This window comes from Morone saxatilis, unplaced genomic scaffold (assembly GCF_004916995.1).
Source record: "Morone saxatilis isolate NCDOM2014 unplaced genomic scaffold, NCSU_SB_2.0 Contig19, whole genome shotgun sequence".
NCBI lineage: Eukaryota > Metazoa > Chordata > Actinopteri > Moronidae > Morone > Morone saxatilis.
The window spans coordinates 15417082-15441077 of NW_023339751.1; the positions used below are offsets into that span (position 1 = coordinate 15417082).

A 23996-nucleotide genomic window follows, 5' to 3' on the forward strand; every position below is an offset into this window, starting at 1 on the left:
AGAGGGTATACATTCATTCCTGAGCTCAGAAATGTGAGCATCATGTTTGGACTGATCCAAAAATGAATGAAACTCAGACAGCCTCAGTATGACCTTACAGCATCATCAGACCCATTATGTGGCAGTACTCGTTGGAGCACAAGGACGTGGGCGAGAAATGGTGGGAAAATCTGCAGATGAAAACAACCTCATCTAGGAACACCCATTCTCCAACCAGGGCCAGTGAGCATAGCCAAGGATGGACGCCACTGAGGTCTGTGTGATCTCTCCACTCCAGTCTGCAATGATGTCTTTGGCTGTGAGGGAGGCCCTTCTGAGTCCAAATGGGGCTCGCCTGAAGCCACACCAAAGTGTTGCATCCTCCAATAAGGAGCTGATATGTACTTAGTGAAGATGGAGCAAAGAGCTCTACAGTAATATCCAAGAGCTGTACATCTAAGCTCCTACCCCCAAACATCCACCATAGTGCCTACACACGCAGTATCCACAACATAATATACAAAGACTGAAGCCCAGAATATGCCATAGCTCACCCTCTGACTGATTAAAGAGGCTTTGCATATTCAGCGTTTCTCCATGACCTCACTCTGTAAATCCATCTACTACACATGCTGTGTAAACCAGAGGTTGCATAATATTATGCAACGAGCACCTCATTAATTAAAATTAATTAATTCATGAAGGGTTACCCATAGATACATGACTGAATCAACAGTACTGAAGAGGAAATGCAGACTGTATGCAGTAGTGGAATGTAACTAAGTACATTTGATCAAGTACAAATTTGAGGTACTTGTACTTTATACGTCTACTCCAATTCGCAGGGAAACATTTTACTTTGTTACTTTGCTACTGCAGATTAAGCTTTAAAAAACATATGATGAATTTATGAAACATGATGCACTGTTACAAATTGAACTATCCAGCAGTATTTAAAATAGTTAGCTCCACCTCAACCAACTACAACAGTAAACATACACTTTGATGTATCAGTAATAATAATCCAACAATATATATAGCAGTGTAACATTCGCAGGGGCTTTTTTTTGCACTATGAATACTTTTGATACTGTCGCTAATAATAATAATTTTTTTGTTATTGATATATAATAATTTTGTAAACAGAGAAAAATTAACTCTTTATTTAGGACTCGACTGTTTATGATTACTGGAATAATGTCGTGACTATATGATCATACGCAAAAATAATTTCAGGCATATTACAAACTAAGTGAGTTGTTGAAGTTGAAACACAGTTTAATGCACTGAATATTATATGTGGGTTTCGCGCATTTGCCATAATATAATGTATATTCTGCCCTGGTGTTAATTACAGTACTAATATTGGATAAAATTATATATTATTATATTTTAATGTGTTGGGTGAAGAAATGTGGCCAATGAAGAGAAATAAACAAGGAGGAAACAGTGTATTTTACTTTAAAGGAGTACTTTTACTTTGCTTTCATTCTTGTAGATGGTGTTTTGGACCACTGGAATTCATTCAATAAAGTGTCTTCTCTCACCACAAGAGGGCAGAAGGAGCTTTGGTGAGTGATGAATGCCATGCAACAGTGCATTTCTTTCTTTCCAGACTAAACTAAAGCTCTCAATTTACCTCCACAGACTGATTGTGCTCCGTGGAGATAAACAACGCACACTACTGAATGACAATCCATGAAACCTGAGCACATTTTCAGTGTTTATTTCTTTCAAGTCATCCACATAATAAATAGAGACAATTCAAACCAATTACACCAGACTGAAACAGGGTGAACTAGCTTGAACTTTGCAGGGCATAAATGAAGCAGGCACTTTAAAAAAAGATTAGTGTGTATTATTTAGCAGGACAACAGTGGGACATTTTTAAATAAAACCACGAGGCAGCGGCCTCCTGCTGGGTTGGCGACACAGGTACAATGAATACGATCAGGAAACATCGAAAAGCATATAAAAAATAAATCTGCAAACACACAACACACAGAGCGGCCGTAGATGAACAAAAACTAAAAAACAGAAAGAAAATCTGAGGAATCATTTAAATGGTAACAAGCAACGGAAGTGTCTGAACTTGAATGTTTTTTTTTTTTTGTTAATCCAAAATGTTTGCGCGGTTTTCATACAGTTATTCAAACAATGGACTCCAGGTCAAGTTAACCCATATGAGCCTGTTATTACCCGGTCTGTCAGGACATGAAGCTTATCTATAACTGACCCAGCCCTATTGCTGAAGGTTTTATTACTATGAATTACAAAATGTTTACAAGCGTAGTCCTTGTACTTCCTGTTTACTCATCACACAAAAGTGAGTCCATAAAGTCTGGTATGCTGAAATGTAGTCCACAAAGAAGCTGATTCATGTTGTGAGGCATGTACATATAGTTTATATAGTTTCCAAAACTGTTGTTTTTCTTATGGGCTTCTGAACAGTCAAACTCACTTTACTTCCAGAGGAGGCTTATCTGTAAGACCATTCATTGTAGATTGTAGCTTGTGGTAAAAGTGAGCATGTCATTATATGATTGAGCAACCCACTGAAATATTTAAAAATAAAGAGAAATTTAAGTCATTCTTGGCAAATGTAAAAAAAAAATAGGTCTATATACACTGGGTTCAGCATTTAGTCCTAGACCAGTCCAGAATCTTGGAATTATAATTTGCATCAGAGCGAGAATCTGATCTCAGACTATGCTTGACACATGTCCCTAACACTGGCCAACAATAGTAGACAAATCCAGGGTTACAATAGTGAGTGTATGAATGGACCGCACAGTTTAAATTAGTAGATTAGAGAGGTGATGAAAAGTAAATCTTTAGTTTGAACACTCCACTCAATCAAGAGGAAGTAGTTTGCTCTTGTAAGCTCCCTTATTTTCTTGGCACAAAGTGGTTTACAAACATCCTCCGCCCACAAAGACCGTTGAACGCACCGTTGTGCCTGTACAGGTTAAAATAAAGCTCTGTCATTGAATTCTAATCAGCACGACTAAACTAAAAATTTGTAGTTTTGTTTAACAACATCAACTCTAAGTAAATAAATACACGATTGTAAATGCGACAGCAGGCAGGCAGAGGGGTGTGGGTGCAGACTGGGTCGTCTTTGGCACACGAGTGCAGTTCAGTGGTGACCCAACGTGTGTCTCTAGAGCACTGACGGCACTGACGGCACTGACGGAGGAGCTCAAAAGTTGAGTTTGTGATGTTGCACGCTGTCATCCGCCAACAGCTTTTGGTTTGAAAACCAATGCCTGCCCTTTTGAAACACTTATTGCGCACAGTTTCCTCTCTATCTGTGGAGTCCACATCCAGACAAACACGTTTTAACGTCCAACGGCTCAGACCTCGCTCACCGGCAGGTCAGCGTCATCCAGGTCCAGGGGTGGTTCGGGCATGTGGGGCTCAAAGCTGCTCCGCCGTCGCCACGGTGACTCCTCAGAGTCGTTGATGGTGGTCACAGGTGGTTCGCAGGTCACTTTGCCAGACGCGTCTCCTGCAGGGACAGGCGTGCTGGCGTGTGGCTGTGACTGGGCCGTGGCAGCAGGCTCATGAAGTGCTCGCTGTCCCACGCCAGGCTGCGAGCGTGTGCCGCACGTGACAGCAGCCCCCCACTCTGGGTAGCATGGTTGCATGGCAGATATGGGCGAGCGAGGGACGGGGGGACCCGCGGGGCTGCGGTAGAAAGTGGAACGGCTGCCGTGTTCCTGCAGCAGAGACAGTGGGAGGACACAGAGAGAGCGAGGGGTGAGGGAGACAAGATGAGTGGTTGTTTGTGAGAAAAGTGAAATCCTGAAATGTGTAGTTTACTTGAGAAGCGCAAAAAGTGAGTTACAGACTTGGAATTAACACCGGCATGTGGAGCCTGATGCAGCTTTTAGCAGAGCTGGTACTCAAGGTTGTAGGTGCTGAAGAATGTAGCTTTGCTAGAAAGTGGAGATGGTGGTAGTAGCAGTAGCAGTAGTAGTAGTAGTAGTAGTAGAAGCAGTAGTAGTAGTAGTAGTAGTAGAGGTAGCGGAAGTAGTGGTAGTAGTGTCAGCAGGTTTTTAGTTTTTAGTAGTCTCAACAGGTTGCAGTGGAGGGGCAGAGTGCCTTAGGAAGCAGTGGTTGGTTGTTGCTCATTATATCACAGCTTTTCATTGTCAGATTTTAATCTCTGAAACACAAAACAGAAGCATGGGAAGAAAGAAGAAACACAGCAGAGGTCGTGAAAGCAAGCCATTGAGCAGTGGGTGAAATGTTGGTTAGAGAAACATCCCAGCTATAAAGCACCAAAAGACTCCCAGACAGGTATCTGTGTAGACCTTAAAAGATGATGTGTTTGGACACAGTAGTTTCTCCCTCACAACTTAACAGGCTTGTGAAACTCATCAGTGAATCCACAGAGCACCACTTAAGCGGCACAATATTTAAGAATCAGTTTCCTAGCAACAAACATGTCTAAAAATCCAAGGGAGGGTCACATATGTATTAAACGATGCTTTATGCTGAATCCAAAGGTCCTAAATCAAGCTCATGTAGAATTTTAGGGGACAGATGGTTAGAAAAGATAGTACACTGGAGACTTGGAAAGCTGCCCACAGATCACTGCACTACTGATTAATTAATATGATCTCATAATATATGCATGTCCCATTAGCCTCTTGTACACTCTAAAAGCTCTGACAAACCCAAATATTTACATGTAAATCAACATGCCACAATGAAAAACGGCTGCAGACTGTGGACGTGTGGATTCAGCGCTGGCGAGTCCTGATTTCAAAGCTGTTCAAATGTTCAAAACATTCATCACACAAAAAAAAAAAAGGTATAGGAAGTCAACATGGAAACAAGTATATTATCGTGTGTATGAGAAAGAGAAAAAACATACAGGCAGCGAACAGGAGGGAGGAGGAGAGACAAGCAGGATGTCACACATCTAAGACAGGTACACAGCTGCAGCAGACTGCAGAGATAACAGAGCATGAAGGGAAGAGAAACAGAAGGTGTGAAAGACACATGTACCCAGTAATAAAGACAGAGATAGAAACAGGCTTACGGTATTCATAGCTAAGCTGGTGTACGTCATGCGGTGAGTGCATGTGTTTGACTGGAGATGAATTCATGTGTTTATTTATATTTTACATATCAATAATGGTGAGGACAGGTAAAAGCTGTGCAAGTGAAGCTACAAGACCAAGAAGACCGTAGGAGCGTGCGTGTGTGTGTGCGTGAGGGAGGGAGGGAGGGAGGGAGGCAGTGACTGCAGGTCTTTTCCGATGGATAGATGGTCTTATTCCAGCTGTTAAGGCATTCTGTACCCGAGTAAAATATTACTTTTTAGCATTTGACTTAAGGTGTGCTTGATTTGTTGCCATGCTCATGGCGACAGTCATCACATGCGAGAGAGAAGCTAAATCAAGCACACCTTGAGTCTCGAAAACTCCTGACACAACTTTTTTTTTTTTTTTTTACACAATTAACTGGAGACAATCCGAGCGCATTGAATGAAATGGGCTCAACTTGGAGCTGAACTTAAAGTGACAGTGCGGCGGAAAGAAAAGCAAGGTAGGAGAAGTGGATAAGAGAAGCAGTGAGGACGAGGGCTTGAAGGGAGGAGCGCTTGTTGGGTTATCACAGCCATACTTAGGATGTGGTTGGTTCTTAGAAAAAAAAAAAAGGAAGCATCAGATGTGCGGTCAGATCTGATCTGCTCACATAAGGTCTACAACCACAAAGGGCCAGCCAGTGAGTGGAAAACAGTATTAAAAAAAGGTGAACTTATAGTTTAAAAGGGGGGATTTAGACGAGCTGACATACGTGCTGCTGCACTCCCCGATTCGGGACGTATACCTCTGTATACAGGGGTTCGACAGCCGTCTGGCCTGCCGCATCTGCAACAACACAGTGCAAAGCAGTATTAGAGCAGATGGGCTGTCTGCCCACAGGGAGAGAAGGAGGTGGAGAGAATGTGACAAAGAAAGAAAGAAAGAAAGGGGAAAAAAAGAGGACAGAGAGAAGAGGCACAGGAGAGGAAAAATGAGGTGAGAAAAAAAAAAAATACAAGCAGAAGAGAAAGAAAGACACAGGAGGCAAGAAAGAGGGAACTGTAGAGAAACAGACAGCGCAGAGCTGTTGAGAATGATTCCAGTCTAACCAGAAGGGACCAACTGCGGCAGAGGACACTGTCTCCTCTGCAGTCAGGACTATGGAGCTTGTTTACTTCTCTCTTCTCACCTGCCAAGTCTACTTTGCCCTTCACGATGCATGTATGCTTCTGATTGAACTAATTAAGCAGTTCTAAACTCAGGTAGTGTACTCAAACTGATTTTGTGGTCTGTGCGAGTACGCCGGTCTGTCATCACTGGTTATCTCATGTACTGATGACCTGCTTTGGTTACAAATCTGTACAGGGGGCGCCTGGTGGCTCAGGGGTTAAGGCACCGAACATGAACTGCAACATCCCCAGATAGCATTCAGCTGGGGACCTTTGTTGCACGTCATTCATCATCTCTCTCTCTCTCTCTCTCTCTCTCCCCTCATTTCTGTTATCTATCAACTGTTGACGGTCTGATAAAAGGCATTACATAGCCAAGAAAGTACAGTAAAAAAAAACACCCTGCTTTGCTGTTGGGTGGTGATGAGGAGGGATGAAGAAAATGCAGAACATGCTGCAAATGTCCCAAGGCGTTCTACTGGTCTGTGGCTCGGGCAGGGTGCAAAATTTACTTTTTTTGTCCACCGGCAAGGAAGGAAGGAAGGAAGGTTCAAATTTGACCAGATACTCAGCAGATTACCATTGGGGGTTTTTTGGCTGGTAAGTGAAGCAAATCTACCAGCCACTTGCATATTTTACCAGCATTTGGCTGATGGCTGGTGCTAATTTTGTGCCCTGGAATTGGGAGTTGGGAGCTACAGGTGTACACAGAGAAGAATTTAACTTCATCACTATACAACCACAACTGGAACACCTGGGTTTCATATTCTTGAAATATGATGAGGTAGTCATACGGTAAATTCATCTGAAACATACTACTGCCAAACTACTGTTTCTGCTACTCTGCATCTCTTTAGCTTTCAGGTGTATGAGTTCTTGTGATAGTAAGAAACTGCAAAGAATAATCAATAAATGACATGAGTGAAAGAATACAAATAAGTCTTGTGAATAATCTCGACTTGACTCCTCATACCACCAGATGTCACTCAGTAAGCGAGTCTCATGTCATATCCCTTTATCACATTTGAGATCTCTGAAATCTGAAGTGTACTTATTATGACTTGAATCCATTCTATGGTAACATTGTGCTGTACTGTAGTGCAAGATACATACTGTGGCAGCGGACCTCCCAGGCCCCCGCTGGGCCACAATGGCCCCTGAGACAGCCTTGATCCAGCTGTGCATCTCCTCTGGGCTATCCGCCTAGTGGAGACATAAAAGAAGAGGACATTGAGGACAGTGGGGAAAACACTGTGGATAGACATGGAGACAATCAGTGTTTACGAACACTGCAGAACTGTAATGGAATCTATTGTACATTCCTTTTACCACTCAAAACATTCTACCTGTATGTAAAATGTCCTTGATGTGGTGACGACTTCAAACAGATTATCTCTCATCATGATGTCACTACAAGAAAAGAGGAAAACAAGTCAGATCAAATTCATCTCATGTATATCTTCATCTACATCAGAAAAAGTAAACACCATCCTCCTGGACAAAAGACGTTTTTTGTACAATAGGAAAATGCTGGGACATGTTAAATACCTCTGTTTGCACTCCTGGACTTTGTGAACTTCCTTTAGTGGGATCATTCTCAGAGGCTCTTTCTCCTACAGTCCAGAAAGTAACCATTAATAATACTTAAATAAGCCAAAACCTGAAAACTTAAAAACACAAAAATAAATATGATCATTTACACGTATATTACAATTTTTTATTTTTTTTTGCTAATAGAAAAACAAGGCAGAGTTTGTCTGTGTAAGAGGGACAGAAGACAGTGAACTTTCCTAGATGTAGCAGACTGCAAACTAAAATCCCTGATGGTGGTAACTTTCTTGACCCGGCCATTTGATACAGCAGACACAGAGTCTGTGTCCTTGGGGCCTGTTGATAGCCAAATAGACAGATAAAGCTGTCAAATAAGGGCAGCCCCGGACAAGGACGGGGTATGGGACGTGCAGTATTATCCTGAGGACAGTCTGTGTGTGTATGTGTGTAAGAAAGGCTGATGGTGGGGGGGGGGACAAGGCATGATAGGACATGTGAGGTGAAGGCATTGAATTCCACAGACTGCGGATAAAACATGTTAGAACTCGGGACTGTGTGTTTGCTGTTACTCTGCCTCTGTGACTGTGACTGTGGGGTGAATCTAACCCACATGCATCGTCAATAAAAACATTCCTTAAAGGCTTCGCATAACTTAATCAAAGTTAATTACCAAATCTGACTTGAAGTAACTCATTGAGTTTTCCTCCAGCAGGAAATACCGCCGTTTCCAGTTCCTCATCTAGGGGGAAAAGAGGAAAAGACGTTCAGGGATTCTGTATAATTTCCAGACAAAACAAGATTACTATAATAATGAAATTCTACTTATACTTCGTACTCATTGCACAACTTCACCGTCTACATACAATAAAGAGGGAAGTTTATTATCATTGGGAATTTAGAATGTACAGAAATGGACACATTGGAAAAGTTGCCATTCTTTAGGCAACAAAGTTCTTTACCATTATCAAGTCTTATCACCTCGCATTCACTAAGTCATAAGACTTTGACGTGAAGTTGCTATTTATGTATGCTGCTGCCATTAATCATAAATGTGGCTGCATGTTGGTGATGATTGATAAATACAGTGGATTTTTCAGATAAGAGTGTAGCTAGCACTGCATGCAGCCAGTGACACCCAGCCAGAACTACACGCCTAATTTGAAAGATGTTTCAAGAGTCCCAACGTCTCTGAATGGTACCAGAAAACGAAGTGAAACCATCTTAGCCCAAAAGACAACCAACAGAGAGGCTGGTACTCACCACAGCGCCCTGCTTGACGCAGTAGCCGGACTTGATGACCGTGTGCTCCTGAGTGGGCCTGCCCAGGAAGTACGGCAGCTGGCTGTGGGAGCGATGCATGGCCTCACGCTCCGCTCTGTCTACACCATCACCACCTTCATGCTTGAGGGTGAAGGACACCAGAAATATTGTGTAAGTGCAAGTTCCAAGAACATTTTAATAAAACAAACAAACACAGATTTTCATAGTCTGATGGATAGTTTTAACACAAATGACATTGGCCACAATCCTGGTGAGACAGAAGTTGGAGTTAAAAGTAAAGCAGTATAGCAGGATATCAAATTCGATGTATTAATAGTAATATTGTGCTTTTTTAAATAATATATATTTATATATACATAATATAGTATTTTGCCAACAGTTGGTCACTGAGTGTTTTCCTGTGGGTGTCAAAACATTAAGTGTGCTTATGTGCATGAATGTAAATACAGTATGTGTAATACAGTTGGGTGCTGTGGGTGATGTTTTACCTGAGTCTGGGTGACGATGGGGACTCCTCCAATGATCTCTGTCTTATAGGAAACTTGTTTCTTGGGCCCTACGACATCTGGCAAAGTCTTCTGGTTCTCTGCATTCTGCTGGCCATCAGACAACTTTGGCACCTTAGGAAAACAGACACCCATCAAAGCTGATTAATCTGAGAGGAGCTGTTAACACACAAATACCAGACAGAAACAGGGAGTTTTGTGGACTTCAGGTGTAAGTTGGCCTTTTTCTCTGTAGATAAAATATGTAACTTGTATGTATGCAGAAGTTCACAAGCCTGTAACACATTTCCTCTCTGCATGGTAATGGCTTCATGGAGAACAATGGAAACAGTCCTTTATCCAGGCACTCCATAAAACAATACAGCATCCTGTTAGTCATGCTCTGACTCACTCCTATCTAGTTACTTGACAGTCCACTCATTCATTTCTACAGAAGAGGAAGAAATAAAAGTTTCTCCAAGTGATAAAACATGAGCCAAAAAGAACAGATTAGTACAGCTGAATCAGAGATGCAGTGTATGTTTGCATGCGTGTGTTTGACTCACGGTGATCTTGGTGGCTTTATTGAGAGCGTTGACCCAATCTACGAGGTCCTGCTGGTCGTTGGCCTGCAGGAAGAACTTCCTCATCCCAGCATTGATGACTAATAGATCATACAAAAACAGCAGAGGGAACAGTATGAGTGAAAGTATAGTATAGTCACAGTCAGACTACATTCTTTACACATCATCTGATTCATTTTCAGTTCAATATGGATCACATACAAATAAGAAGAAAGATGTACAGTGGAGGGAGTGTTGCCATTCTTGTACAGAAAATATGACGGGAGCGAAGAGATCCACTGCCAGAGATTTCTCTAGAAGTGAAACACAACTGAGCCAAGGGACTCTCCCACACACTACCAGCAGCAGTCTCTCCATGTGGATGATGACCCAGCTAGATCCAGCTGCTTCAGTCTGCCACCACCTACCCACCATGAAAAAAAAAAAAGCCCACGGCTACAAACCACCAAATATTCTTGCATATTTTCACACCCATGTGAACATGAGCAAACCCTGTTTTCAATCACAAAGAAATTTTTGGGTCAAATGCTGATTAGCTATGGATCAGGATTTAAAAGCTGAAAGAACTCAAGTCTCTGATTCTCTCTCCCTCTCTCTTCCATAAATCCTTCAATTCGGCAGCTCAAACCGTCCTTGTGTCTCCTCTATTTCCTTTCGACACCGTGTGAATAAATTACATTAAAGCTGGACTGGTAAATCTGGCGGGGGTGAGCTGTAAACGGCACTGAGAGCTCAAACTCTGTGGCACAATGAGGATCATTCTTCCTTGCTCTGTGTGTTGGGTCCAGCTCTTAGACACATGCAATACTTCCCTCCCTCTCCTTTTTCCACTTCCCTGTAAATGAATCTGTCTGTCTAGTCTCATTCAGATCACCAGCACGAGTTAATTCAACCTTTAAATGTCCACTATATGTTTGGGAGAGGTAAACTGACTGTGTTAGGGGCGAAATCTGGGAGGATTTGACTCACAGTTACACATTAGAAAACAATGTGTGCTGCTTAGAACTGCAGCCAATCACCAGAGTTCACACGAATGCGCCACTCTTGATCTCTATCACCACCACACGTACGGCACAGACCTATCCATCATCAATAACAGATTGCAATCAGGTCTCTACTTGTTGACTGTGACAGCGATTACCTAATTCTTCTGTTTCTTCTTAAGTTGCTAGATGCAGGAAGGGGGAGAGGGGGGAGCAGGATTCGTAGATATCAGCAAAACATGTGGCACACAAACGGCACTGTAAAAATAACTTCATACATCTCTGAATCAGGTTCCGATTAGGATGTCGGCATCCTGTCGAAATCTCAACAAGGCAACTGGTGTGCTCACGCAGCCAGACACACGCACAGTCACGGTAGTCAACGCGCTAGTATTTCCTGCCATTGAAGCGGCTGGAAGAAGGGGAGAGGGGCTAGTAAACAAAAACAGGGAATGGAGGTTTACTCCTAAATAACCTGATGACGGTTCATATTTATGCAACATTTTTCCTTTCCATCCTGACCACACAAGGTGAGCGGACAAGGATAAATGTCAAGATATAGCAATATCTTTGTTGCACTGTCCACTAGTGAATCAGGGGACATATAGATACATATAGCAGACGGATGGGGGACAGATATCAGAACTAGGCATGGAACAATATGAAAATTTTATGTCCCGATTATCTCGGGCAAAATAATTGCAATACACGGTATTACTGCGAGTATACTTCATACTTTTAAAATGGCACTTAAACATACTGGAATCACTTCACCTTACAAACACGTATATTTATTTCACCACATTTCCCTTTTCTTTGATTTGCAATTCATACTATTTCCACACATCCGGTTTAGATTAACCAAGCCATCAGCCATGGTGACAGGTTTAGGATTTTTGTATGACTTGAAAGATGTGGGCTCTCCCTTGTCCCCTTGTTCAAAATAAATCAGGAAATCATTATAGGAATGCATGCTGGCGAGCTAGACAGCTTTTTTCTAGTCAAGCCATGTGAGGATATATCACGATAATGGAAATTCTCCAGAATAAATTTGAGATTGAGATTGTTCTTTATCGCAATAGGTGATAATATCATACATCGTCCTACCCCTAATCAGAACTGCTTGTTGGATGGTAAAATAGCTGCAGAAATTCCGCCCCCACACCTCTTCGTCACTGGATTTGAGGGAACTGTGAGCAAACATTTCTGTAACTTTCCAAAACTGACATTTACACCCACTTCAGGCTGCGACTGGCCAGCTGTGCGGAGGTGACAAAGGAGCCAGGGCAACTTCTCGCTCTAGCTCTCTTTTTCCTCCGTTACAAAACTATTTCTGGCACTTTTTCATGTGAACAAATGAGCGCCATGCAGGAGAGATGACATGTATCTGTCTGAAATTATGACAGATTTTCACTCTATTTTTAAGTGTGGTTGGAAGCCCGTCGTACAAACCAGTTCCTTTCTAGCATAACCCGGCCCTAGGGGTCAGAATTTTGAACCCACACACAAGTTGTTAGGGATAGAAACGAGGGTCTTTCAATGCAGAGAAACTCAGTCAGATTTGAATTAGTAAATCTTAGCTTGAAAATGTAATCATTATTACTGCAGGTGCATTTTTCATTTGGTGTCTTTTCCACAACATAGTCTGTATTACTGCATTTATTCTGGGGTAAATTACAAAGGGGACTCTCAACTCCACAAGGCACTTTTAATATTTACATTAATAGGAAAGATGGAAGAATCAAAAACCTCTGTCTCTCTGTAGTAGTGCAATTATAAAAAAAGGACTGTTGGGAGAAATGTCTAATTACCAAGCCTCTGAATTTATCAAATGTAGAAATATGATCCAAGAAAACTCATCAGGTGTCAACACAACCATGTTGTCGCCTCCTGCATTTTGGCATGTTGGCTAAACAGACAATGTTGAACAAGGCTGCCTGGTCAGTGGCAGAGAACGTATGTGGAGAGCAGTGCTTGACCATGTTTAGAGGGCAGAGAAGGACAGCAAACATTCCTCCCTTAGGTTATATTAAGTGTACTCAGCTTTGTCAACATGTGATGCTGATGTTTGCATAGCCCTGCAGGGTTTTTTACGTTCTATACTTTTACAAGATGTATGTTTTTTTCATAAGCTAAGACCCAAGTTAGAAAACAAGGATTTAAACTGTAAAAGAAATCAGTGAATTATTTCCAAATAGGTCTGTATTTTTCGAGGAAACTAATAACAAATGGCAAGATTGAGATGATCAGTGTTTTCTTACCAAAACAGAACTCTGCCTTAGGCCTCAGCTTAGTGGCATCGCTGACCTAAAGGAGGACAAAGCACACAACTGTTAGCTTTCCAGTTTAACCAAATACTGTAAATGGATTCTATTTATACAGAATCTTATCATGTTAGTGTCAGATAAGCTTCGGTGGTAATGTTTCTTCTTACCTTAGAGATGTAGGTGAGCTTGAGGGAGCCAACACAGTCTGCACCAACAGGCAGGTTCTGTGGGAGAATGATAAAAAGAACAATATGGGCAAAAACAGAAAGCTAACCATTCACTACTCTACTAAGGCCTTAGCTGTGGATTATCGATAGAATGCAATGTGGTAGGGGAGTGAAGTCAAGTTCAGCAGAGTAAGTCAATAGTAAGTACAGTATACTTTGCACTCCGTAGTAGTTAATTTCAGTTTCTTGCTGCACTTCTGAAACTAGGGGATCCAGATTTAACATCATTAAAATTTAAGCTTTTTCAATCTATAAAAAGAAAGGGACTTACTGAATTATTTAAAATCTCCCCTGCACTACATGATTTATGAATACTTCATGTAACAGCGCACTTACAAATACAGCATATCCAAACCAGCATGATATACAAACCAAGAAGAGAGTTACACTGCAATAACTGTGACACCGTGAGTCAGAAAATGACGACCGCTGTGGTCAATGCAAATATCAGTGCCATCTACACAGACTCATCCAGAGGACTAGACAACAAAAAACTATCCCAGGTTTAGAGTTAAACATCAGTTCATTCTAAAGAAAAATGTCTTCTGATAGCTAAAACACAAACACACCATTACACCTGACCTACTCCTGGGAGTGTAATATGTGCTTCCTAATTGCTGTCAACTAGAATTACATAATACAAGTCCTCCCATCCTTTTATGGAAACACTTAGCCTGAACTTAGCTTTGTGTTCCCAATGAATGAAGACAGCTCAGCTAGCAGTAGCCTGCAGTTGCACGAGAGCTGATCATCCACATCGATAACCGACGATGGCAGGCACGCGGTCGCCTGTAAACTGTCCGGTTTTCCATCAACAAATGAAAACGTCAGCCTGTGCAGAAACCTGGAAACCCCCAAAATGAGGCTAAAAGCTAAGCTAACACAGCCCTGTGTAATTACCTGTGGGTTGTCCATGAACCACACCAAGCTTCCCTGCTGCGTGTCCAGTATGAAGTAACGACGCAGGAACTTGCCGCTGCTCTCGTTCTCCTCTATGTCCAGGAAGCCACAGATGCGGTTCTGTCGGTCCACATAAGGCATCTCGCCGCCGGGACATTCCCTGGCCTGCTGGGGCCGGGAATGGAGCAGAGCGGGGGGCGAGCGGCGGGACCGGGGGAGAACTCCTAAAGGGGCCGAGAGAGAAAAAGAGTGGAAAGAGAGACACGTGTGAGGAGGGAGGGAGTAAATAAGGGATTTGAGTTGTCTTTGTGGTGAGCCGTGCTAGCGTATCCTGCTCCCTCTTTCTCTCTGTATCCACTGTATCTCTGGTCTCTCTGCCACCTGGAGCTCACTAGGCTACAGCCTGCCAGGGGATCATGTGACACAAACCACAACCCCGCCTTTATCCTTTTATATCAGCCTCACCCACTCTCTCTCTCTCCCTCTTTTGCTCTCCCTGAGTCCCTCTTTTCTCTCTTGTAACACACTGTCACTCTCTCTTCTACCTCCTCCTACTCCTCCTCCTCCTCCTCCTCCTCCTCCCACCCTGGCTTGCTCTCTTTCTTTCCTTCTCCCTCTTCCTCTCTCGCAGCGCTCTCCTCTCTCACTTTCTGGGCTATCTCCTCCCAACTGCTCTCTCATCCGATTTGGCAAGCCTCTGGCCGGCCCCTTCTGTCCCCTCCTTCCCTCCACAGCTGAGCACCCACTTGAGCATGGTCAAAAAAAAAAAAAGGAGAAAAAAAAAAGAACAAAAAACAAAATCACCATTGAGCTCAGCCATGTTCGACACAGAGAAACAACACAAACGCCCTCAGAAGCTGCGCACGAGAGGATAGCGTATGCAATATTTAACCTGCTGAAGTCTGACACAACCCCCCGAAACCTACAGCTCAGTCAACAAAAAAAGTCAATGATTAGAGTACATCTGTTTAGTCCTACGAGTGTGGACGCACACATGTCACTGTCAAACTCTTTGTGGGTGGGTGGGTGCAGCATTACTGTAGGAATATTGTCATTAGCCCGTTGAAGCTGCTGTCTTTTTGGACGGAGCCTAAAATATGTGATTGGGATGAGTCTGTGGAAAGCACAGATAAAGACGCTCTTTCTCCGGGACATTATGAGCACTGCGTGGGCGGATGGGGGCAAAGCCGGGACAAAAGGCCCGGTTGTTGTGCGTGGACTCCGAGCTGAGAGCATCTCAGTTAGCCGCCGCGTCGACCCGAGTCATCCCGCTTGACACACAGGCACGAGAGAGGAGCGACACTGTCAGAGGCAACTATCTCGACTCTGCACAAACAGCAATTGTCATGTGAGAGTGAGAGGAGCCTCTGTCGAGTTTGGTGATCATGTAAATTAGGTGCTGTGCACAAGCTCATCTGCATGCGTGCTTGTGTGTTTGAGTGATGCAGAATAGATGATAGAGATAGAGAGAGATAGAGAAAACTCCAAAATGGTTGAGCAGGCAACCATGTACACGACATAGTTTCCTCATTTCAAAGACAACTGGGCAGAACAATAGGTATGATAACTGTAGTAAGACTATAGTATACTATAGTAAGAGAAGAAATAGAATAGAAATACATAGGCCAATATTCATTCTTTAACCAACATGACATATTTAATACTTTCAATAAGGCTCATAATTGTTGGAAAGATGTGGGGGTCCCCCTTGTCCAGATGAAATCAAGAAATCGATATAGACTGCATGCTGGTGAGCTTTACTGCTTTTTCAAGTCAAGCCATCTGAGAATATTCACAATTATGTGTTATGTTATGTTTTTAATCACGATGTGCAATAATATCATATAGCATGCCATCCCTGCTGTGCACGAGCTGCTCAGGATCAGACAGCTGACAAACTGTTAGTGACTAGCTGCTGAGCATGATGGAGCGTATGGCAGCTGGTCTCCCTCAGGAGACCAAAAACACAGTGTATACTGGACATTCGACAGGTGGGCAGAAATCCAACTCTGAATGAGTGATAATGTTCCTCTGTAAAGTAACGGGTGGATGTGTAAATATGCTGGATGTGGGACCACCAGTTCACCATATCAACTTTAAAGGTGTATTTCCACTGCCTAAAAGACTTATTGCAGCTTTAACTGTTGAAAAATATCCTCATTGCTTGTCACTATGTAACAGAGACACATTTTCTAAATGATCTAGACATATCTTTGGCATTTCAATGCAGCAGTTTGTTACTGGCCGTCAAATTCACAGATGCCAGCATATCTGCAGTTACTTAACCTCTGCTGGAACACGGTCGGGCCGATATATCTATCTAATGTTAACGCAATTCACATGGCGTGGATGTCTCAAACGCAATAAATTCCCACTAAAGCAACCTATGGAAAAGATGATCACTGAGGAGGTTCTGACATTATGTCAGGCAGCAGTACGTTAACAAATGCTATCATGATCTGGATATGATGTTTATGTGGAACACGAGAACACTGGTTATTCAGTTTTCTCCATAAATTGCAGGAAAGTCTCTGACTCCTCCACATCATGAGTTAGCTCAGCAGTTAAAGATAAACCCAGCTTGTTTTATGGCTGAGAAACGTGACTGCGTGTATGATCGCACTGGATTTGGCTTCTCTGTCTTATCACCAGCAATTAAAGAAGAAACTGACAATGCATTTTCTCTGACAATCCCATATGACATTATATAAAGCTGCGTAACCATGTCAGACTTTTATATTTATTCTAGAGCATAGATGGATTTATTATCTTCCTTTTTTTATTTTTTTTTTTACAGACTAATTACCGGTACTTGTGTAATCCCTCCATTGTTATGAAGACAAACACACACAGTATCTGAGTTTCTATTGAGTACTCCAGGTCACACATTGGAGTTTCTGAAGCCAGGATATGATTTTCACTTAGTCAAACACATAACTAGGATACTTCAGAAACAGATCATTGCCAGGATACTAGTGTACCTGTACAAATGCACTCATACTGTCTGGGCTCACAAGTGCGAGGTTACAAAGCAGGGCTTCCTGTGTAATGCACACATGACTGGAAAAAGACTTTCAGTGAACAAGAGCAAGTGACAGGGGTGTACTAACAAAATAAACATGCAAAGTAGGAACCAGAAGACACGAGCAAGTTCAAAAGTCTAACTCGGAAGAAGGTCTCATAAGACTGTGTGATTGGTTGGTCGACTTCTTTCTAGGTCAAACCTTTCGCTGGTGAACTCGCTCTTTACTTTTGCTGGAAGGCTTTGTCACATGGCAGCCAACTGGTCACACAGGACAAGCCATAAAACAACAGTAAGGACCAGCTGGTTCGACCTTACTGTTTTCTTTTCGTGATCTTAGACCACTGGTGCATCACTTAATGTCACACAACAGATGCAAACAGTAACTGTAAGGTAGGGCTGCTCAATCAACTGAAATATTATCAGTATTACAATGAGACAATTATTAAGTGTAATATCCAAATCCAAGGGAAGTAATATTTAATAAAGGTAAAACATGTGACAAAGCATTGTAATGAGTACTGGAGGGCTGCAGATTCCCTGGCATACAAATCTTCTATCTCCAGAAAACATGTCTGTTCGGTACAGGCCCCAACAAATGTCATATTATCATGTTTTTAATAGTTTCATAAGTGAAAATTTAAACTGTGATGCAAAAACAGTCATTGCCATGAACGTGAATCACATTGCAATCGTACTGTCTGTCTAAATAATGTGCTTTTTGTATCATACCGTGCAGCCCTACTGTAAAGGAGACACTTGTTTTAATCCCCACCTGCATATGAACTATAAAGCACGTCTAGGTGTTGAGGATGTCTAATTGTATTGTCCACTACACTAGTAGTTGAGCATTTGAGAGAGAGAGAGACCAAAAGGGAGAGAAAAATCATTGAGGTAGAAATGCTATGGGGGGGCCAGAGGCGATGTGGGGAAAGGGCTGGTACGTGGAGTTAATTGGATCTCTACAGGTCAAAGTTGGGAAGGGTCATTCCGGTTCAGCTGAAAAGAGTAATTTCTGGTCAATATGTGGCTCTGAAAGCTGCACATAAGGCCAGCAGGTTTGACAGGCTCTGGCCTTCACATTACTCAGTCAGGCAGGGTCGTGGTTTCCACAACAGCACGCTAGTGAGGCTTTTCAGTGCTTCCACAGCAGGACAAAATGAAGATGCTCACTGGGTTGAACTAGTAACATTAACTGCGCCTTGAGTTACTAAAACCCCAAACCATTTACTAGCCAACGAGCTTCCAACTTCAACGCGGGAATAACGTGCAGATAAACAATCACAGACAGCTAACGTTAGCTCACGTTAGACACGTCAGATTAACACATTTGTGTTAGCAGCATCAGACTCTGGCTCTCTGGCCTCAAGTTAACTAAGATATGGCTCAGGTTAGCCTGCTATTAGCAACTACTTCCCACCACAAACTTACAAATATACACAGCATTGAAGCGTAAGATATCAAGCCAACGCTTCACAGTGCAGCAAACGAGAGCGCCTCACTATCCGCTCATTTCATCTGACGGTCTGGCAAAGTTTAATCATACACGATGACCTAACCTAGCTAACATTGGCGACTCGTCTTTGACAGTATCGTCAAAATACAACTGGCAACTTCAGCTGTGCCAAACGCCAAAGCTGCGTTTATTAATTGGTATTAAGTACATTTTGTTCCGCGGGTCCACTTACCCGAGTCTTCTGTAACTGTAACTGCTTCACTCAGCGGCCGATGGTGTTGGTGCTCCTCTCCGCCTCAACCCATCTCCACCGATCCAGGACAGAGCTCCAGCGCTGCTGCTGGTGGAGCACAGGTCGTTTATAGTGAAGAGGATCACTCTGGTGGTGGTGGTAGTAGTGATATACAATATAATTTTTTGGGGGGGAAAGAAGTCAAAATATAAGGTATAAAAAGGTCATGTAAATTCACCTCACTCTTGCAGCATAGTCCACCTCTGCAATGTTAAACCAAATATTCCAAATGTTTTTTTTCCCAGGTGTTCACCTGATACACCTCTCCACTATAAGGGACAAAAACCAGTTACAACAGGCAGGGAGGTAATGATAAACTTAGTTCACGCTAAAATATAATTCACTCTGGGTTCTCACAATTTTTATTTTTTTGTCCATTCAAAGAGACACATTATTCTACAAGACCAAACACAACGTTTACTGTATAAGTGTGGTGTAAAGCTATATTGCTTTTTTTATTGGGCCTGTTAACTAATTATACTTAATACTGTTTTTTATATTGAAGTCTCTATTTTATTTTTTTTATGTCTCGAAAAGGAGACCAGAGTGAGAGCTCTTTCCGTTTGTATCTAGGAGTAAAGAATGAGACAAGCATTGGGTATCATCAACACATGGAGAGCAGAATGACCACAGTGGTGATTTAGCGACATCTAACGTTTAAAAGCTGCAGCCACTTAGTGCTGACTATCTGCCATGATGTTGCGTTGACATTTTGTCATTGCGTAACATTAATTGGGTCATTTTTACTTAGCAAAGGACCTCTTCTTTCAAACAAACAAATAACTGAATATTCTGTTCGCCGCTCACCATAAGCAAAAGGAAGCTATGGATTTTATTTCAATGTGGCTGCAGTTCCTGTTCAGCCTATTGACAGCAGCTCATGTTGTAATATGTATACCATAAATCCCAGCAAAGGGCAATGTGATGTGCAAATCTACACACACATAAGCTAACCTTACATACACATTATTGCCAGCAGGGTATTAATAAAAAGACGCTATATGAAGGTTTCCTGCAGTGCATCAGCCAATGTGACATTTAGCCTACAGTCAAACTTAAAAGAACAGGTTTAGCAGTCAGTCAGATAATGGCCTTGTAGCGAGCATTGCCTTGCACAAGTCCCCTCTTAGCAGTCAGATCACATTTCAGACACATTTCATAAAGGCAACCTGTCTTTCAGAGACGATGGGCGTGAACAAACAGGAACACCCACACACACACACCCACACGCACCCACTGCCTACTGCAGAAGAAAGGTTTGAGTGAGTAGTGAAAAGGAAAGGCGGGCAGGCTGGCTGGCTGACTGCTGCTGATGATGAGTTTTATGTGAGTTTTACTTGTCTTCTTGTCACTGTGAGTCTGCCACCCCTCTCCCGCGGGCTGACAGAGGAGGCAACCATGGAAGAGGAGGGGGACACCCACAAGGAGATGAGGCATTTTCCTCCGCTGTGGCCTCTCCCAAGGTCCCGCTCTAAGAGTGACACCTCCGGATTTCGCTCCAGGGTGCTGTTCAGGCTCAGGGGGGCCCGCTCAGGTAGGACAAAGCACACAATTTTACCCCAAACTGTATAACAAAGGCAACCTATTAAAGTGTTAGTGTAAATCCTATCATAGGATCTTAAGGTTGAGGTTGAGAGCAAACTTGTTGACTATATGATGCTGTTTTATACTTGTATTTAAATTCAATTCCTGCATCATTTTGTCAACCATTTGTTTTACAACTCAGCTGAGACATCAGTAACCTACTAAACTGTCACCGTCTTTCATATCCACTATAGAATGTTTCAAGTTACACTTGTTGCTCCTGTCAGGCAGCATCTCTATATGACTAATAAATGAGCACTGGCAATATTTATATCTATGGGTTTCCTGCACTCCTACACAGAAAACTTTCCCTCCCTCTTCCTCTCGCTTTTTGCTCTGGAGACCTCAAATATGCAAACACGAAAAACTTTCTTTCTTTCTCAGTTCCTTTTCTTCTTTCTTTATCCATACTGTATTTACTTTACCTATAAAGTGGTGCATGTTTTATTCTTGTGCAACCCTGAATGACTTTAGCGTTTAGACTTTAGAGTCTTTAATAATGAAGTTCATCGCTGGTGCACCCAGTTCCTTTGACAAGTCACAAAATAGTGTGACTCGTCAAATGTGACTATAATTAAGGTGTGAGAAGTTCATACACCAGTAAAAGTGCCAAAAATATTAAAACTATGAAAAATGGGAGCTAAAGAGAGGGGATGAAACCTTTTCACAAGCTGTGAGACCTTGGCCACAGTGTTAACTGACTATTGTGTCCTCAGCATCTAACTTAAATGTCACTGTCACAGTTTTGCTGCCTGGAGGCTGTTGAGCCCTGACAGACTCATATGTCAGCGGTTAGAACCACTTCCTTTCAGCCGTCTTCAGCACCTTAGCCTAAGCCTGCAGCCCTGCTCACACGCCTATATCCTTCTCGGACCTATCTTGCAGACGTGAAGTTCTTTTTAAAGTATCGCTTTTGCATGAGGGCTTGCTTGTTATGCAGTCTGATTAATTTATTTTAAGTTTACAGTAATATTTATATTAGAAGCTGCAGTTATCTTCAGCTGCCACAGGAAGTGTTCTGTGTTTACGGTGGAGTTGTAATTACAGGAAACGATCATGAAGTGGAGCAGTTAGGAAATTAGATGTCCGAAGTTGTTTATGTCTCCTGCCAGTTTGCATTTCGAGCTTCATGGTTTGAACTGTCTTTGAGTAACTTGGCTCAGCCTGACAACTGACTGTTCATCAACAATCATCTTGTGTAATTATCAGGGGTGTTTTTCCAAATCAGTGTTTTTATCATAGTTTTATGTAACATGGTTTGAGACCAGCATTTAAGATTTCAAATTGAACTTAATTCACAAAGATTTACTCTACAGTATTATGTTGAGAGGCTCAGGAAAATTAACTACTTGTAAATCAAACAACAGGGGGAGCTAACTCACCTTTTTTGTACTGAAAAACCATATGCAGTAATGGCACCTCACGCATATGGTGATACTACATTTTTCATATCCATCCCACAGGGCGAAGCTTCAAAGGCACCTAAATGAGGACTGAGGGAGAGCACGCAGGGTTCATTTAGCTCCATGTCTGACATGATCTGAAATATAGATAAGATCTGACATGAAGCTCTAAACTGCCAATGACACGAACATTTATTCTCTCTGAAAGAATATATGAAATACAGCACTCTTTTTTTAAACTTAAAGGGGAGAAGTTGCTTAGCTGATGAGAAATTTCTCTTGCCCAAGGAAAAATGCTCCTGTGGGGAATATTACCAGAATTAATGGCTGAAAGGAGGAATGTCTTTTTCATGTCTGTGTAGTTTCTTTTCCATATCAAACTCAAAGAAAACATGAGACTAAAAAGGGAAATGCAGTCCACAGTACAAGTCAACAGGAAGTATAAGCAAATATAAAGTAGGTCATTTTAGGTAAAAGTGACCTCTCAGAATTCCAAATGTTTATTCTTTCTTTATGTCCACATCATTATTTTCAGGGTTATGGATCACTGGAACTCAATACACAGATAAAACTTTGATATTTTGTATAGCTGGTGAATTTACAGACTTGTGGCAGATCATCAAATCATCTCTATGCAACAGTACAGAAGTTATTTGGTTGAATTTAAAATCAGTTCTTGCTTGTTATAAATTTGTAACCAGACTCCTGTCATATTACTGGGTAAAGCACACTAGATATAACTTAGATATCAGCAGCTTTGACAGAAACAATTGTAAAGGAGGATATTTCCCCTCAAATCAGAATTTGTCATCAAAACTTGACAGATATTAAGATTTAAACTCCACTTTTGACAGTTTGACAGTTAAAATATACGGTAAGTTCTTTCGCATCCAAAACAAGAACATTATTGTTTATGGGCTAAAGATTCAGTTAATTAGCCACACAAGATGGTGGTGATATATCATGTTTAATGCTATTTTCAATCACTATTATAATGTGTAGGCTGAGATGGTCTTTTCTGTCTGTAAATAGCATGCTGTCCTCCAGATAGGCGCTGTATCGCTTTTGTAATTACACAGTCAGAGAAAAGAAGAAAGAAGAGTAGAATAAAAGGGCAGAAGGGACAGAATGGCAGAATGGTGAAAAGGAGAGGAGAACAATGGGAAAAGAAGGCCAAGAAGAGATATATTAAGACAAAAGTAAACAATAAGAGGAGAAGGAAGAGAGTCAAACAGCGGAAAGTAAAGGAGACAAGGGAAGATGACGAGAAAAGAGAGGAGAGGAGGCAAACAGGGATGCAAGGACGGGATGATTAGAGAGGAGGAGAAGACAGATGGAAGAAAAGAAGAGGACAACAGAGGAGTGTCAGCTTGTGGGTACTGTCCTCGAAATAACATTGATTACAGACCCTTTTAGTCTGCAATAACTACTTGTTAAAATGTACTGTAATGCAGAGAGCAGCGGCCCGTCCCCCTTCACTGCCCACACACAGTCTACCCTCAGCCACTGTTGTAGCTGCTTTAACAGCCGCTGATATGACCAAAAAGTTCTGGTTCTTCATTGATTCAAGGCTTTATCTATAATTGTGTTGCAGTTGTGTAGTTGTTGCTTCAGAAATTGTAATTATTGAAGGATACAATTTTTTATGCATATTTTGCAGATGGCCTAGTTTTGGAAACTGGAGATAAACAGACACGTGCAACGATATATGCAGCTAATTTCGTTTGTCATCTGAAAGCTTCAAAAACATTTAAATGAACTTGCCTTTCTA

The 23996-nt window shown here is 42.0% G+C and overlaps 1 protein-coding gene across 4 annotated transcripts; it reads right to left on the minus strand.

The window, feature by feature from the left end:
* Window positions 1-1689: 1689 nt before the first annotated feature.
* LOC118329329 (pleckstrin homology domain-containing family A member 1-like) lies at window positions 1690-19306 on the minus strand. 4 transcript variants are annotated; one of them, XM_035663457.1, is made up of 14 exons: window positions 19179-19306; window positions 14469-14692; window positions 13509-13565; window positions 13336-13381; window positions 10074-10171; window positions 9511-9642; window positions 9002-9142; window positions 8412-8480; window positions 7739-7803; window positions 7537-7600; window positions 7304-7393; window positions 5794-5867; window positions 4865-4939; window positions 1690-3701 (listed from the first exon to the last, which is right to left on the minus strand). In XM_035663457.1, the coding sequence occupies exons 2-14, from the start codon at window positions 14607-14609 to the stop codon at window positions 3470-3472; spliced, it is 1284 nt and encodes a 427-aa protein (XP_035519350.1). In that variant the 5' UTR covers window positions 14610-14692; window positions 19179-19306; the 3' UTR covers window positions 1690-3469. The 4 variants fall into 4 exon arrangements, with proteins under 4 accessions (XP_035519350.1, XP_035519349.1, XP_035519348.1 ...); XM_035663456.1 differs by lacking the exon at window positions 4865-4939 and having other exon boundaries at window positions 5827-5867; XM_035663455.1 differs by lacking the exon at window positions 4865-4939.
* Between the last annotated feature and the right edge of the window lie 4690 nt (window positions 19307-23996).

Coding starts and splice junctions, on each gene's coding strand:
- LOC118329329 (XM_035663457.1), bottom strand. CDS start 14,609: ATGCCTTATGTGGACCGACAGAACCGCATCTGTGGCTTCCTGGACATA. Junction 8,481..9,001: donor GCGTCAAGCAGGGCGCTGTG/GTGAGTACCAGC, acceptor TTTTCCCCCTAG/ATGAGGAACTGGAAACGGCG. Junction 3,702..4,864: donor CTCCCTCCTGTTCGCTGCCT/GTATGTTTTTTC, acceptor TCTCTGCTGCAG/GAACACGGCAGCCGTTCCAC.